This window comes from Chlamydotis macqueenii, chromosome 8 (assembly GCF_036417535.1).
Source record: "Chlamydotis macqueenii isolate bChlMac1 chromosome 8, bChlMac1.mat, whole genome shotgun sequence".
Lineage (NCBI taxonomy): Eukaryota > Metazoa > Chordata > Aves > Otidiformes > Otididae > Chlamydotis > Chlamydotis macqueenii.
In genome coordinates, this window is record NC_141563.1 from 14,404,118 (window position 1) to 14,420,666 (window position 16,549).

Consider the following 16,549-nt stretch of genomic DNA (forward strand, 5'->3'; position numbering starts at 1 on the left):
AAACTCATCTTCAGGAGCTCAGAGGTGTCTACAGGCTCTCTGCTGGGAAGGCAACAACCCCAAGACCTCGTTCGTAGTGGGGCGAGAGTCATCAGCCGGTGCTGTGCCTTGAAACCCACCTGGAAATGTCCCTTTTGGCTGTGGTGCAGGTGGGAGGTCCCTTGGCACAAGTGCCTGTTTTGGAGGGGGACATCGAGGGTTTCACAATCGGTGCTGGTGAATCTGCGGCTGTACAGGACCTCAGTGAGTTCCCCTCGTCTGGCAGGCAGAGCCGAGAGGAGCGGGAGACCGTAGGCACGCTATCCATGCAAAAGCCATTCGCAGCTCTGTAATGATATGTAATTGTTTGTATGCGGTCAGCTAAAAATTATCCTGATAAGTTCCACATTGCAGACACTTTGGAGAGGAACTGCTGTAGTCCCCGGAGTAACGCTGAAAATACCCACGCTTTTCCATTTAATATTAAAACGCAGTTTTTGCATGAAAAATTCAGTATCGCCTTTCTGAAGTTCTATGTTGCGTGCACAAATTAACTTATTTTTATGTGCAAAAATTGAACCTGATTATTTTATGAGATAATAAAAAACAAAGGCTTCTAAAAGAAATATGGCATCTGTTTCTTTGTTTTCTTCTTCTTTTTTTTTTTTCTGTGTTCCTAATGATCTTAACAAGACTGGAACTTCAGATACGTGAATTTCCTGTATAATTGAAATAATTTGAGGTCTTGTGCACAGATGTCGCAGGAAAAAAAACAAAGCAATAAACAGCAAAGGCTAGAAAAAAAGCTCAGTGGTGTCGTCTAATGGGCCAAAAAGGACAGTTTAAAAATCTCTGTAGTCCGACCTGTAATCACAAATAGGCACCCAGTGTTACTGCAGTTGTACAGCTGGGCTTGGTATCGCTGCTCATCAGGGCTGGCTTCAGTGTGTGATTTAATATAGGCGTCTCCTACCTTAAAGTATTCAGTTTTCTTTTAAGTGTCTCCTTCATTCTGTGTTGCCTACGTTTGTGATGTCTGGTGTAGAGTAGTTACAGTTTCTCTGTGTCGCATTTGCGTATCCTGAAGTTAAAACTTATTTCCATTTGAAAATACTTCTCATGCATGGAAATACATATAAACCAGAGTTTGTGCTCTCCCGGGAGCTTTTAGACAGATACTTACATCAGCTCTGAGTAGAAATCTTGTCCATGTGAGTCCCCTTGCCCCCTTTTTTTCTGTCCCTGCTCACATCTGGTGAAGACGACAGATGCTGCTGGGCGATGGGCTCCTGCTGCCCGGAGGAGCGGGGTCCTTCCAGGCGATGCTCAGGAAGGGAAGCTGCAAACTGCCAATGGATATGGCTGTCCAGCCTGGTCAAAGACACGGAAAACAACCTGGGGGAAAATAGAGGTGTGAGGCTTTTCCCTGTTGTCTGACAAAGTGATATTTTCAGGCTGGGAAGTGGCTTTTCAGGTGGAGATCATCTTGTATAGGGTGAACCTTGCTCTGGCCGGGCTCAGCACTGAGCACTGTTGGCGTCTGATGCCTGTTCCGTGACAGGGTGTGATCTTTTCTTTGCACGAGTGGTGGTGGTGGGACCCCCTGCCCACGGGCAGCCCTGCTCTGTGGTGCACGGGCTCGTCTCCAGCATCCCGCGCGGGTGGAAGATGCTCGTGAGACCCGTCTCAAATTGGCTGGGGCAGAGCTTTGTCATCAGGTGGATTTTATTTGTCCCTATCCCTGCTTCCTACTCCCCTTCCTGGCGCCTTGTTCTAGCTTCGATTTAAACCTTTTGGGTTTGGGTTTTGATGTTTGTTTTTTATGATATAAGTTGACAAATCTGCCCTGCACCCAAAGAGTTGCAATATTTTGGAGGGATAGAATAAATTGAAAACAAAGCAGAGCGCAAATAAAACTGGAACGTGAGCCTGCAAAGGGCTGTAACTGTCTGGACAGCTGACAGGGAGAGGAGTCTGCCTGGAGCCAGGGGGGACCCACAGAAATATTTCTACTCAAGCTTCTTAAAAATTAACTTTAAACTCAATACAAAAACTGTTCCTCTCACTCCTATTCTCCTTTTCCCTTTCTTTCTCCAGTACTCTGAAAAAAAAAAATTTTTTTTTGCTTGCAGGATTTTTTTTTTCATTTAAAAGTTTTTTTTTGGTTGCTAGGTTTTTAGTTTCTAGATTATTTTTTTTTCCCCGTGATAATTTATCTTGTTTTTTTCTTTAATCTGTGTTCAAACTTTAGTGGTAACTTCTTATTTTGAAGGTTGTTATTATAGCATGATTCCTTATTTTCTTCCTGGAATTCTTTCTCAGTTTACATTTTATATAACTGATGTGACAAATCTTTCCTGCCTTACCATATATGATACTGCGCTTAAATGTCTTTGTCCCTCACTTAATTAAATCCAATCGTTTACTTTCAATTTGGATCCAATTAATGTACTATAATAGCTGCTTCTGGACCTAATAGAACTGGTCAAATTTTTTTCAAAACTGCCCACACAATGCAAATCCCATCTGGAAATTAGTTTTTGTTCTGACGTGGAATAGAAGCCAGTATGTACAAGCATTCCTGCAAACTGGAAATCCAAAATATGTTGCGGTTGCAAGTATTGGTGCAAAAAATACTGATCTTGTAACTTGTATGTAGGCGTTTAGTTCTCAACTCTGGTTTGCTTTATAACGCGTTGTATTTTCCATGCGGCACCCCAGCAGGCGCTGTCTGATGGTACCCCAGTGACAGGCACCGGCGCTAGGACAGCTGCTGTGCGACGAGGAGCGTGGATCAGAGTGTCTCCAAGTGTGGATCGGCCTCATTGCAAGAGGAGACATGATGAGCAACAAAAAAAAAAAGAATAGGGTGTTTCATACTGTATCATTTAGGAGAAATTAAAAATGCTCTGTTGCATCCTAGAAGTGCGTTTGTGTATGACACCAGGATTTGCATGTCATGGGTGAATGCAAAAATAACACAGGAAAAACACAAATGTGGAAACAGGAAACAAATCCCCCAGTCCAACATGAAAGGCTGGGATTTTGAAATGCAATTCCCAGATTTTTCAGCATCGGGTTCCGGAGAGGAGAACGTGCGTTTCGATTTCTCTGGGGGATGCATTTGCAAGCAGCTGAGCTTTTGAGAACACTGCTTGTAATAAAATATTTCTGATTAGAAGAATGTTGATGAAAGACTTCTGACCCATCTAAAAAGCTTTAGAGCTGTTTTCCTCTTCTCTCTGTTTCTGCTGACTCCAGCCACTAGTGCTGTCAACACTATTTAGGAGTATCATTTTTCAGTGTTCAGCCTTGTTTCCTGATAAAGAAATAATGGCAGGGAAAAGAAAAAATACCCTGCTGACATGTTGAAGGCAGCTGGTGACTGCTGTGAGCAAGGTGACATTTGCAGACACCTGGGGTTCAGGTGTCTGCAATCCCTCGTTAGCGCTTTTTAATCAACATATGGCATATCTATATGGCAAAACGCACGGAGCGATCAACCCAGCGGCGCTGTGGGCTAATGTGGCTATTACTGGGGTTTTTTTCCTGCTACCCCAGTAACTCCTGTAGACACTTGGATCTAGCTGTGTCGTGCTGTTCCAGAGGGTGCGGTGAAAGAAGATCTCAAAATCCCAGCCTCCCTGTCACAGGTTGTGCTTTGCTGTTGAGCCACCTCCATCCAGCTACATCCTGGGAAAAGGAGGTGACTCACATCCCTGCTCCACGCCAGCCAATGCTGGAGGTGCGTTAGCCAACGGTGACCCAACTGTGAGTCACTGCAATGTGGCCGCTGCTGGCAACTTTCCGTTTCTTGGCCCTGCTATTTTTGGGTCCGGTAATTACGAGGTGAGCTGTGAATCACCGGTGTCTCGCTTTACCCCAAGGAGGAAACCAGGCAAATGGTGTTAACGTGCTTGGCAGGAGGGGTTCTTGTTCTCCAGCCTTTTACAGGCTTTGGCCCTTCTTCTGGATCCCCCGGAGCAATGTGCTCACCATTCCTCATGTGGAACTGTCACGCAGGATCTGAGCAACGGCAAGACAGCCTTGGGCTCGTGCTCTCTCCGGCTTGGTGTCATCTTCTGGGCAGGAACTGATGCTTCAAAGGCCTGGAGGGGATTCCCAAGGGGTCTCGGAGGCTTTTATTGATTTGTTCATCCAATCCACGTAGACAGGGTTTAGATTAGAAAATAGCATCAAATGGATAAATCAGGATGAGGCCCGATATCCGTGTTGACATTGGCCTCTACGGCAACTGGTCTTGCAATGTTTCTGCTGTTCGGAGGGACGATTGTGCCCTGTTCTTCGCTGTTGCGTGGTGCAGGGCAGCACAATGACACTCAAGCTCACTGGTAGAGCCAGAGGGAAATTGCTGACCCGTTTTCTAAAGGCTTTGATGATGAGTCCGGAGAGGACCATGCAGAACTTTTCTGCTTCTTTATACGGCACAGACCCTGTGACAGTGCTGAAGTGGTTAAATCCCATCCCTCTGCTTCACTGCTTCGCTTCCCACCACCTGAGCAGGATAGATTCACCTGTAGCCTTGTTGTAATGCCTTGGGATTCCTACATGTGTTTATTTTTCTTGCACGTTGCCTTCCCAGCTCAGCTTTTCAACATGCCTGTTAAAAACTGGTCTCCAAACGCTTCCTCTCAGATACAAGAAAACCGAGGGTGTAATTTTGCACCCAGGAAGCCTCAGGCTGGAAGGAGTCTGTTGGGGATGGAGGAGCTGTAAACCTTCAGGAATTTGAAAAACCTACTTTAATTTAAGAGGAATGTCCTTTTGTTCCCAAATGGATGGCCTGGCTCCAAAGGCAAAGCGTTCAGGTGCAGTAACTGTTACCAGATGGGCTGTGAAAGGCAGCACAAACAGGTGGTGAGGACAACAACCACCGACTGTAATTTCCTTGTCAGCTTCTCCCTGTGCTTTACATAGCCCCTGGAGAACAGGAGGACGAGGGGAGCTGTCATGTTTGTATATGGCGAAAGGAGTGACTGTCCAGGGGATGTTCTGCAACTATATATAGCCAGTCGAGCCCTTGGGCTCTCAGTGGTGAGACTGTCATCACAGCCAAGGAGTGCAGTGATTAACTTAAAATATAATTCACTAGCACGTGCATTTTTATAGGTTCAATGACCATATATTTTAATGCATGCTAACACATACATTGGCTCAGATCCTCCCAAATGTCACTGCTGTTGTCCATGTAAGACAGTGGGACCACGCTGCCATTGCCCACCTGGGGCTCAGCCCGCTGTGGTTTGGAGCATTGAAGGCTGGAGCATGACAAGCCTCGATCATTTTGGTGGGACCCCACACATACCGGAGCACTTGAAGAGGAACTAATGCAAGGCGGCAGCATACCGATCCTGCAGCCTGCGCTGGGCTGTGGTATGAAGGCAGTGGTGGCCTCTCGTTCCTGCCGGCTGGTGCTAACGAAGAGCATTCAAACCTCTGGTAGCTGCATCGCTGCTGCTACATTCCAGGGCAACGGCACTGGAAAAAGGAGAGATGATGCAGAGCAGGTATTTGCAAAGAAAAGCTGTTTCATAGTTATCCCAGCACTGACGTGGGTGTAGGTACAGCAGTAGTGATAAGTGCAACTCCAGACATATGATGTACTGATTTATTGCTGGAGTAGATACAAACCAGGCACGAAACAATACATGCTCTTATGGGATGCACAATTTGTTGCTCACCACTTTGCTGGCCGAGGCGGGAGAGTGCACAACTGTTCTTGGGTTGACAATATCCGACGTGCTTATGCTCAGCCTTTCTTTTACTGGGGTTTTGCTTCCCAATTGCAATGCTATTCTTGTCTGCCTGACTGTATTTCCATATCCTTGGCTTGCAAGCATACAAGTGAAACTGGCTTTTATGCTTGTTTCTTGTTCAGACTTGTATCAGTCACGCTTCATTTCCACTGCCTGACACCTCGTTGTTCACAGCTCCCCATCTCTGCCCAAATTGACGCCTCTCGGTCTGGATGCAGGGAGGATAACAGAATGCAGGCCTCATTGAAGCCAAATGGAGTTATGTACAGAGAGCAGCATTGTCTTGGCTGTAGTCAGGCCATGTAGACTAAGGAAGCTGAGGCATGGGGCAGATGCATTTTGGACTTTTTTGTTTCTTTTTAGAGATAAGGAAGCTGAGGCATGGAGTAGGTTGAGAGAGCTGGTACAAGTCTTACACAGTTGAGCTGGGAAATAAATCCTTAGGGTCAATGCGCTTTCCATCTGCTTTTTTACATGAGGACTAACATGACACGGTTAAGGTGTGATGTTGAAATTGTGCAAGCCCCTTGCTAAGCCCTTTCCATCTTGAAACCGTTGAAGTTATTCGTCCCATTGCTGAAGGCTCTTAGCTTTCTAGCCTTTCACGTGACTAATTGTCTCTCCTAGATGATCAGCTGAACTCAGAAGAGAAGAAGAAAAGAAAGCAGAGAAGGAACAGGACTACCTTCAACAGCAGCCAGCTCCAGGCATTGGAGAGGGTCTTTGAGAGGACACACTACCCCGATGCCTTTGTACGAGAAGACCTTGCACGCAGAGTCAACCTCACTGAAGCCAGAGTTCAGGTAATCACTACAGCTTGTATCCAGACACACCTCACCTGGAGGGGCTTGCCAGGCCATTGGCAGTAGAAATCCTTGAGGTCTGCATGGCACACTTAGAGTCACCAAGCTCCTAGGTCATGCTGTATTGCAGTCCCAAGCATGCCATGCCTTGAACAGGACTGCCAGTCCTGACCTGCCACCACACCTACCATCTGCCCAGTAAGGTGTATTCATATGGTCCGTTCAAGGCCAAGATGTTGGATGTCCTGTGCTCTTGCTGCTTACATTATCTTGAACTGCTCAGCGCTAAGTTTGCACGCCTGCACCTTCTGAAGGTCAAAGCAGGCCATGGAATGTGCTGTGTTGTAGAGTGTTCCCAGGCCTTGCTGCCTACAGGAGCACAGGACAGACCTGGTCCCCCAGGGACCTCACTGAGCCAGTTCCTCGCACGAGGGCTTTATCAGGGCAGGTATAAGGATTGTCTTGTCCTTAGAGTTTCCAGTGACAAATGCATGTCAAAGCAGCTTGCTTTTACAGAGTCTTGTCTTGCCCAGCAGGGCAGAGGTGGTGTGGTGAAAGGATGCGTGTCGCAGCAGAGCTGGTTGTGATGGTTGGTGGGTCTGTGCACTTCCTATCCCAGGTGTGGTTCCAGAACCGGAGAGCCAAGTTTCGCCGGAATGAGAGGGCCATGCTGGCCAGCAAGAATGCCTCTCTGCTCAAATCCTACTCAGGGGACGTGACCGCGGTGGAGCAGCCCATAGTACCTCGCCCAGCTCCGAGACCCACCGACTATCTCTCCTGGGGTACCACCTCGCCTTACAGGTGAGTGAATAACCTCTCTGAGGCTGACCAGTTTCTGGCATCATATAGAGCATCCTGAGAGTGGCCCTCAGGCAGCTCTAATGGGCTGTTTATATTCACATGGGACAGCTGGAGGATGCCGCAGTTTGACCACCCCACTGGTTTTCCTTACTTGTTCCCATCCCACCCCATCTCAGTGCCAGGCTTACAAGGTGGGCTTGGTTCACCATCATTGTGGGCTCTCCAAGAGTTGGGTCCATGGGAGGTTGCGGCTTCTTTTTTGGTGGTCTCTCTCCTGCAATTCAGGAAGTTTCAAAAGAGGATGAGGTAGAAGTACATGAAAACAGAAGGAGTTGCACTTGCTTCCCTAGCGCATCCAGTTTAAAGCAAGGAGGAAACCTTTCCATGGGACACAGATGCAGGGAAGGTGATGGCAGAGTGCTTGGGGAGGCTCAGCCACCACATAGTGACCATAAGAGGGAGTTCTGTAGCTGTCCCATGTCAGTCACTGGTTGAGATGCAAGGACAGGCTGGGAACTCACTCCACGTGTGCTGCTCCTAACCCTCCCCTCAGTGGTCAGCACTGAACTGGTGAGCAATTTCTTTCTCCTTGCTGGAGCACAAGTGTGTGTGCGTGTGTGAATGAGCTGTGCCATTGTGCAATGCAGTGGTTTGTCTGCAGTAAGGACCAAGTGTGTCTGGGTGGCAAACTGGTGTTCAATGTCCCTCTCCTGTGGCCAGCACTGCTTAAAGAGTAGCAAGAAAGAAGTGCATATGTGGCAACCCCAGTCTGCTCAAAGGTTCTGGGATGTCTGTGCATGTCACAGGCCTCCCTGTCCTCTTCTGTGCTGTCCACATCCCAGCATGAACCGGGTGTGGACACAAGATCCATGGGATGTGTTGGTTTCTGGGGAGCCAGCTGGCTTGTAGGCAGTTGAAAATGAGGTTGGTGGGTAGTGTTTAGCACAGTGGCTTCATTGTTGGTCAGGACCTTGGAGCCTTTGGCTGGATTTCTTCCTGTTCATCTGGATTGATCACAGCAAGCTTCCCACTGGCTTCTGGGAGTCACACGAGGCCCAGGACCTCTCTTCCTCAGTCACCTTGACCCCCTCCTTGTACCCCAAACACTGTTTTCACAGTTAGGTCTACAAACATGTGGCTTCCATGATAGTTTGCTGCTTCAGTGTCATGGGGTCCTCCTTATCCACCCCGTAGTCCAGAAGAACAAGTCATAGGTTCACCCACTTCAGGTACTGAATAGGATGCTGTTGATGACCACCAGTTTGGTCTTATCCTTTGGATTTTATCTGAGGACTGCTGTGTGGCAAGGTCGCCCTTTTGGGCTTTAGGCTTTCTCTCTGTGAAGTGCTTCTCAATGTTGCATCCTAAGGAGGCACTTGGGTGGCTGAGTTCAGGGCCAAGAAGCACAGATCCCTTCCCCACCCCACTGAGACTGCTCTGGTCACAGTACCAGATGCCTGCTTGGATGCTCATGGCTTGTTTCTACCTGTCACACTTTTAAAAATAGATCATCCCTCTCAAGGTGTTGTTTACACCTTCATAACAGCTTTTAGGAGAAGACCCTGCAAAGGTGACTTTCAGGGGCACATTGAGAAGGGACATCTGAGACCACTCTGGGCAGTGAGAAGCCCGAGGCACTGGGGGCATGCATCTCCTGGCTATCACTTTTGTCTTAACGTGCACCCGGGCCAGGTTGTCACAGCCTCATTAAGGCTTTGAACTGAGTAGGGTTATTAGAGTGTTGGACACTTGGTGGAAAACAGCCGTGCAGAGTGTTTGCGTGGCCCTCTGCCCCCTCCCCATCTCCCCGGCGCTGCCATACCGGCTCCTGATTAACGACCAGTCTGGGAGAGGGCTGAGAGCCGCGCTGGCTGGTGCTGTTTTTACTCTCAGATCTGGGGGAGAGTTTTCAATCAGTGTGTTTATTCTCCAAATACATTCAGCCACAGGTCAACCAAAGCTATTTGCAAATCTGTGTCGCATAGATAGCCAAGTAGATACTATTATTTTTTTGAAGTTTAAATGTTTTGCTTAGACATTTTTTAGTGTAGGTTCCTAAGAAAACAAGACTAGCAGTCGCGCTGTCAGCATGCACTTCCCACTCCAACAACCTTTGACTCCATGGGCCATTGAAAACCGTATTTGAAAGAAGGATTTTAGGTCGCAGAAGCATGATGTTCCTCTGTGTTTCATGAAAGTGGGCAGCTGAGTAGAGGAAGGAGACTCTTTTTATGCTTGAATAGGGCAGAGTGTGGGGCTGCAGGGTGACTTCAACACTTATTAGACCTTGGAGAGTCTCTGGAGCAGCCCCTCAACCCATACCAAAGTTTGGAGAGGGCCTTCTTGAGCGCCATTCCTTGTGGAATAACTTGCTAAAAGAGTGCATTTCTGTAGATTTGTGGTTTAGCCAAGATTTCACTGGGCAACAGGAATTTTCCCCACACCCCTGGGGACCTGAGAGCAGGAGGTTCCCTAGAGGTTTAGAACAGATTTGGGCAGCAGTTCTATGTGGGTTTTGAATGAGGATAGTTTACACCTGAGACTGAGAATTCCTATTTTATCTAAGCTAGAGCATCCTTTAAGATCTTCTCCTTTCTTCCAGCACAAAAACACAGGGGAGATGCACCCTGTGGAAATGGGTGGGAATGAGTGCTCAGTGCCCATCAGCTATAGACCCTGCGAAACTTTGCAGGGTGCACGGCTAGCTGGGGAAAGCTCCAGGCACACTGATCCATCGTGGCCTGGACCCCGGCAAAAGGCAGCCGATGCACCCCAAGATGGGCAGAGCTGAGCTGCCCCGAATCCTGGGGTGCACGAGGACCTCCACAGCTCTCCCTACCAGCTCCTCTCCTCGGGCTGCCATGAGTGTGGGAGGGCTTCTCTTTTCTGAATTATGTTGGGTTCTTCTGAAGGAATAAATTAAGAAAGAATAAGCCTATATTTTAAAGGATATGCATGTATTTTGATGTGTGAATTTTAATGTCCATCCTCCATGTCCTTCCAGTAGTTGTTAGAGACTCTTGAAGTGTCCTGAAGTGTGCTGTCCTGGGGAGAGTTTTTGGTGCTTTTCCCTGGATGGGTGTAAGCAGCTGTATATCTACGGGTCTTACCTGTCCTTGTCGTGTGTGTAAGCTGTTGTGTTTCCACTGGTCCTGATGCAGAGATGACAGTTCCTCCCCGAAGAAGTTTTTTTCCCTGATTTTAAAGTGAGAAATAGGAGTTATTTGGCCTGGGATGGGATATGTTGGTATTACCTGGTCTGGATCTCTTGGAAGCTGAAGATTCAGGGAGCAGTGGATTGCATTTAAACTCCCAGCAGGTCAGCTCTGCCTACGAAGCCAGAGGTACCACCAGCACTTTGGGGCAAGCATGCACGCCCACGGCCTGAATCTGTTTGCACAGCAAATGCCAACTTCCCCCAAGGAAGATTTGCTGTTGCAAAAGCTCTTCCAGCTCTGGAGGAGCACTGGAAGAATTTTTTTTTTTAAAAGAGAAAAAAAAAAAAAAAAAAAAGGAAACACAAGCTATCTTCTTTCTTGGGCTGTGGATGGAGGAGAGAGTTTCCCAGAGCCTCAGACGTGAGCCACCCAGGGAGGCAGATGGAAAGGGTCAGCACCAGACCTGAGCTTGCCTCCAGGAAAGCGTTTGTGGTTTCCTCCTGAACACTCTGGCTGCATTAAATGGGCATCTCTAGTTCACTCAGTGCTTTTCAACGGGTTTTGATCTATAGATCTACGTATAGGAAATGCAACGTGTCAGATAGTTTGCTGGTTTTTGAGGCGGGGAGTTGCTTTTCACAGAAACTGAGGATGCATGGGCTAAACAAGTTTTCTAGTGGTCTGGAAAGCAGATTTGCAATTTTTTTGTAGGATAAGAAAGGACTTAGAGATCTTTGTTCAGCCTCCACTGCCAAAAGTAATGTTTTTCATTAATAAAGTAATGATTTGAAGGGAGAAATTTTTTTTTTTTCTTAGCCTTTAAGGCAGGCTCTTCATGATCAACTGAGGTTTTGAGGGAGAAAATGTGGAAATTTTCATTCCGAAAGGCTGAAACCAAAAAGCATCACAATTGTTGAAATGGATTTTTCCCAGAGTGTTTCTTTAGTGTAATATGTGTTTCAGAAGTGATGTGATTTCACAAGCAATAAAACCAGCAATTGCTCTCATCAAAAAGACATTGCTTCCAGTGGGAATACTTTTAAGGACAATGGTCTAACTGGCAGGCTGGGCACCCTGACATCATTGTAAACATTTTGGGTTAGAAAATAGAAAATGGAAATTTTCCTCTTGACTTCAACCAGCTTTGGCATTAGCTGTCCGTGAGTAAATGAATGGCAGCAAAGAGATTTATGGGGGTGTTAAATAAAAAGTGGTTATACTTCCTTGCTCACATAAGAAGTACATCCCACGGGTATGGAAACCCCGGGGTTTAACCTCGCTGCGATGCGCGTCTGCTCTCTGAGTGGTGTGAAGACCATGTCTGATGTGATGTTTCTCTCTTTCTTTCCCACAGCGCCATGGCCACCTACTCTGCCACGTGTACCAACGCCAGCCCGGCACAGGGCATGAATATGGCCAACAGTATTGCCAACCTGAGACTGAAGGCAAAAGAATATAGTTTACAGAGGAATCAAGTGCCGACAGTCAATTAACGACTGGAGGCAGCTGCCTTGCAGAAGGAGAAAATACAAAAGCACCCGTCCTGCTTCGCATCTTGTTTGTGCTGAAAGAAAAAAAAAAATTAAAAAAAACCCAAAAAAAACCCTACAAAAAAAAAAGAAAGAAAAGAAGAAAAAAAACCAACCCTAACCCAGAACTGAATATGGGGACCAAACTGGGAGCAAACTGAACCGCTCATGAGTGACAAGGTTCCTCCTTCCTTTTGGGATAATGCCACCATTTTTTTTCTTGTTATTGTCAGGTTTATTGCTTCTGCTCAATATACTATGAGCTTCTTCAGTAAAGGACAGTCTCACCCTTGTTGCTTTCCATTTTTGTATGGGACTGCAAAAAGAAACCTCTGCCGATCTCAGCCCGTGGACACGTCCCACCTGCCATCATGCTGAGATGCAAAGCTTGCTCCTCATCCCCCCTGCCCCAGCTCACCCTAGAAGAAGAAGTTGTTTGGCCACTGCTTTGTGTTGTATCCACGTGACCCTTCACCCCCCTAGTGCCTTGTGCCACAGAGGCAGCGCCATGACCGTTAATCTGCGAGAAGCCCGTTAGCGCAACAAGATGGGATCATCCTGCCTAGATTGCCTGGACCAGTCTGAGATGTGAGGAAGACCTCCTTGGGCTTTGCAGCGCTTCGTTGCTTTCTTGAGTATCCTCAGCACTGCTGCCTTGAAAAGCCAAAGAAGAGAGAAAAGCCGGTGTGGGTTTGTGAGCAGGGGGTGGGGGGCAGGCACAGTGCGGGGGGATCGCTCTGTAGTGCCAAGAATAGAACTGTTAGGACACTCCTTTCTGTGCCTTACAGTTTGCGCCACAGGGAAAGGCGTTGTCCAGATGCATTTGTTTTATATATACTGTATATATTTATATATATAAGATATACATGCAAGCTTGGTTGGTCTTTTTTATTAAACAAAATAAAATCCATCGAAAATGTTTGGGATGTTTGTGCTGCATCCAGGTTCCTGGAGCCGTGCATTGAGATTCCAGCCGCAGCCTCTCTCACCCTAGTCAGAGCTTTTCCCAGTAGCCTCGGGCAGTGCTTGAAATGGCCAAATCAACGTCTTCCCGTGAGAAACCCCAAAGAAGTGGAGCTGGAGGGAGCCATGCTCCGTTGCAGATTTTCCCCATGGGCATTTGAATCTTCACAGAGTAAGATGAGGGTCTCCTCTCCAGTCAGACAGGTTCGTGTGGCTCTTGGGAACATGCAAGGACATCCTTGATGGTAAGCCTCTGCCAGTCCCTCCGAGGACAGGTAGTGTCTCAGCAGGGAGCATCCCACGTGAAGATGGTATCTCCCCCCAGTTCCCATAACATTGCCCAGTAAGACTTGTCTTGTAGTCTTAACCACTCCCCTTTGCTCTCCCTACCTGCTGTCCTCGCTCCTCTGGGATCTGGAGCACTAATTAGGACCTAATTTCCTTCTCTCCATGAAGAGTAGAGGAGTTGCAACCCAGAAGAGGTTTTTTCCATGCAAGCATCCTGAGGAAATTGTGATCTTTCATGTTGATGGTGATGCCTGCCTCTCTCAAATTTTGGAGGAGGAGGGGGCTTATTTATGGCAAATAGTGCTTGTGCAGGAAACCTGCCCTAAGCATGTGGGACTTTGCCATGGAATGGACCCACTGAAGGTAGCAGAGCTACGCTGTGGTCCACGCTGGACCATAAGGGAGGGAGAATTAAGCTGTCATGAGTTATACTTCTGGTAGAGTGGCTTAGGTCTCCATCTTGGTGTTTACTGTGGACACACTGGGCATATATAGATGTCTGACTGTGGGCTTCGATAGTCTAAAATAGCATGTTGCAGGAAATGAGAAATAAACCTCTTTAAAGTGAAGGTGAAAATTAAACTGGCAGAGGATGAATGGAAATCTGGCCAAAGTATTTGAGCTAAGACTGAAAAAAAAAAGCCTCAAATACAAACTGGTGTAAGTTGTGCCAGTGATTGTGTGTGTTGCTGCTGGATTTTTTTTTTTCTCTCTCTGTATGGATATTTTTGAAGACCAAAAAGAAATATAATTGTGGTCAGGATAAAAAGCTAAAAGTCACAGATTACGTTTGCAGACAGAACACCAGCAGGGGAAGTGAGGCTGGACAAGCACTGCGTTTTAAGAAATCTGTGATGTACCATTTGATCCCTTTTTTTGGCCTTTCTGTAGTCTGGAGAAGCTAGCGTCTCTAAAGCACATTATTTCTATCATGAGTGGTTCCAGCTCCTAGAGCCAAGTGATCACACTGGAAATCTCAGCCTTCATTTAGAAACTCAGTCTTGGTTCCTGTGCCTATGCAAATAGAGAAGCTATTGAAGAACATGTTCTGCATGGTCAGAAAGTAAAAGCACCCAGTGCCATGTAACGTTACTCAGAGGTTGAACTGGTTGTTGAGTGCCTTAGCCTGGTGCCCTCCCCTGTCCTTGCCTTGCCACCCTCCTCCACAATCCACCGACATCCCAGCAGCGACAGCAGCCTGAATGAACTCCCCTGTGGTGGTCTGAGGCTGCCCGAGTGTCCGATCGTGAGGTTTGAGCTGTTTCCTTCAGCATCTTGGTGGCCTGTGGCTTTCCCCTAGTCTTTGCTCACTTTTTCTGCAGCAGAAAAACCACCCTGAGCAGCTTTCTTTGGTGTCTGTGTACGGGCACCCATTTCTGAAGTTAGCAAGGAGATAGTTCAGAGACCATGATGTTCCTGGTGCCCCATTGTCCATCTGTGGACCAAGATATCCATCCCTACTCCTCATGCTGTGATGTTTACATGAAGAGGCTCACATAAATGCCTGTGCAAACCCTTGTTCACCCAGCTTGCTTTATTCATGCAAGGAATTGCGTTGACTTGCCTGGGGCTGCTCCAGCATGAAGGTTGTGAAAGCTTTTGCACTTCCAGTTTTAGTTGGGTCTTGCCTTGGGTTGGGCCACTCGTTTGGGGAAGCCATCACAGCTGACTGGCTGTTGGCAGTCCAGATGTGACCTTTACACACCCTTTGAGCTGGGCAACATCAAGACGTAAACCAGAGCATCCAAGACAATATTGCTTCGTTTATGTAGATTTCTAAACTGAGTCCAGCTGGATGAATGAATGGGTTTTGTCGTTTGTTTCTTAATTGCTGGTGACCTCAGCCAACAAGCAGTGTCTAGTTGTTTATCAAGCCAAAGCAAAATATGATCATGTATGTTTAATCTGTATTTTATTGAACCTTGTAAATATATGTGCAAATTAAGGGCCTTATCTTGAAATCATGGAGTTCTCTGGGGCTTTAGTAGATTTTTGGTTGCAGCTCTAGGAAGTTGCCATGGTTACCCTGGTTATCACTAAGTTTGGGTACCATTCAGGGCAGAAAATGGTCTTGAGGCACATTCTTCTCACATACTCCATACAAACGCTGTTTTCTCAGCCCCACTCCCCTTTCTCAATGCACAAATAGGTGCCTGATTCTCTCTAAGTGGGATTTTTGAGCATGACAGGGATGGATGATTGATGAGGCTGGTGGAGCTTGATGTGTGAAGCACCACAGGAGGGATTCCCAGATGGAAATGTATCCTGTAAATTATCTCTTGCTTTGTGATGTAAAATGTACAGTGTTTGCACTAGAATAGAAATGATCATTTTCAATAAAAGGGGGAAAAGATTCCCCAATCCTTTCTATAAGCTGCCACATGTGTCACGTGTTGCTGCCCTGAGGTGTCCTAAGGTGTTGGCTGGGGCTGGGAATGTGGCCTGGGGGTGCTGTGCAGCCAATCGGGGGACCACAGAGAGACCCCAGCAGAGACGGGGACCCCTCTGCAGCATGCGTTGTGCGAGCCAGCCAGTGAGAGACAGGCTCTGTGCCCACTCCCCTGCCTGAACCACGGGATTCTTGTGGCAACATCGGCAACTGCAAAGAAGTTCAGCAGGAGTGTAAGGCAGGAAGCATCCCTGAAGATTTCTAAAAGAGACATTTTTCAGGAAGAGATGGGATGCACCCATGGCTTTGCCCCCAGCTCACTCCACCCCACCAGGCTGGTGAGACACCAGTGTTGGGGCTGAACATTGGGCAGGAAGAGCACAGGGGGGGTCTCCCTTCAAAGAGGAGAAGGAAGAGAGGGCTGCACATCCTTACATGGGCACTGGGAGTGGGTGACCAGCAAGGAGGGACAGGAGGAGAGGAAGCCACAAATTAGGACAGGAAAAGGGTTGAATCCCACCACCTGGGCAGGGAGCAAAAAGAGAAGGGCTTAGGAGGCAAAAGGCTCCACTGCAAAGCAAGGGAGATGGTCAGAAGGGGCTCAGAGGCTAACGAGGGCTAATTAGTGCAGTAGGCTATTAAAGTAGGAGTGGGGGAGGTGCTAGGGAAGAGCTGTTGCCTGGGAAAGACATCAAGCTGGGCTGGAGCTGGTGAGTTGTTCTTCAGGGAGCAGGTCTCTGCTGGGAGCTGTTGTTGGGGGGTGAGGGCAGATGCTGGGGATTTACTGGGTTTCTGTGACTTCCCTTCTTGATATCCAAGTGATGCCTTCAGATTTGAGTCAGATGTTGGAAATCCTGAGTGT

The 16,549-nt window shown here is 47.4% G+C and overlaps 1 protein-coding gene across 1 annotated transcript in view; it reads left to right on the forward strand.

Annotated features, from left to right (window-relative positions):
- Window positions 1-15,671, forward strand: part of PRRX1 (paired related homeobox 1) — a 40,298-nt gene extending 24,627 nt beyond the window's left edge. The window contains exons 2-4 of the mRNA XM_086753271.1: window positions 6,384-6,559; window positions 7,179-7,360; window positions 11,873-15,671. Coding sequence (XP_086609397.1) covers window positions 6,384-6,559; window positions 7,179-7,360; window positions 11,873-12,011 — 497 coding nt within the window. The 3' untranslated portion in view covers window positions 12,012-15,671. The remainder of the gene's footprint in view (window positions 1-6,383; window positions 6,560-7,178; window positions 7,361-11,872) is intronic.
- Window positions 15,672-16,549: the final 878 nt, after the last annotated feature.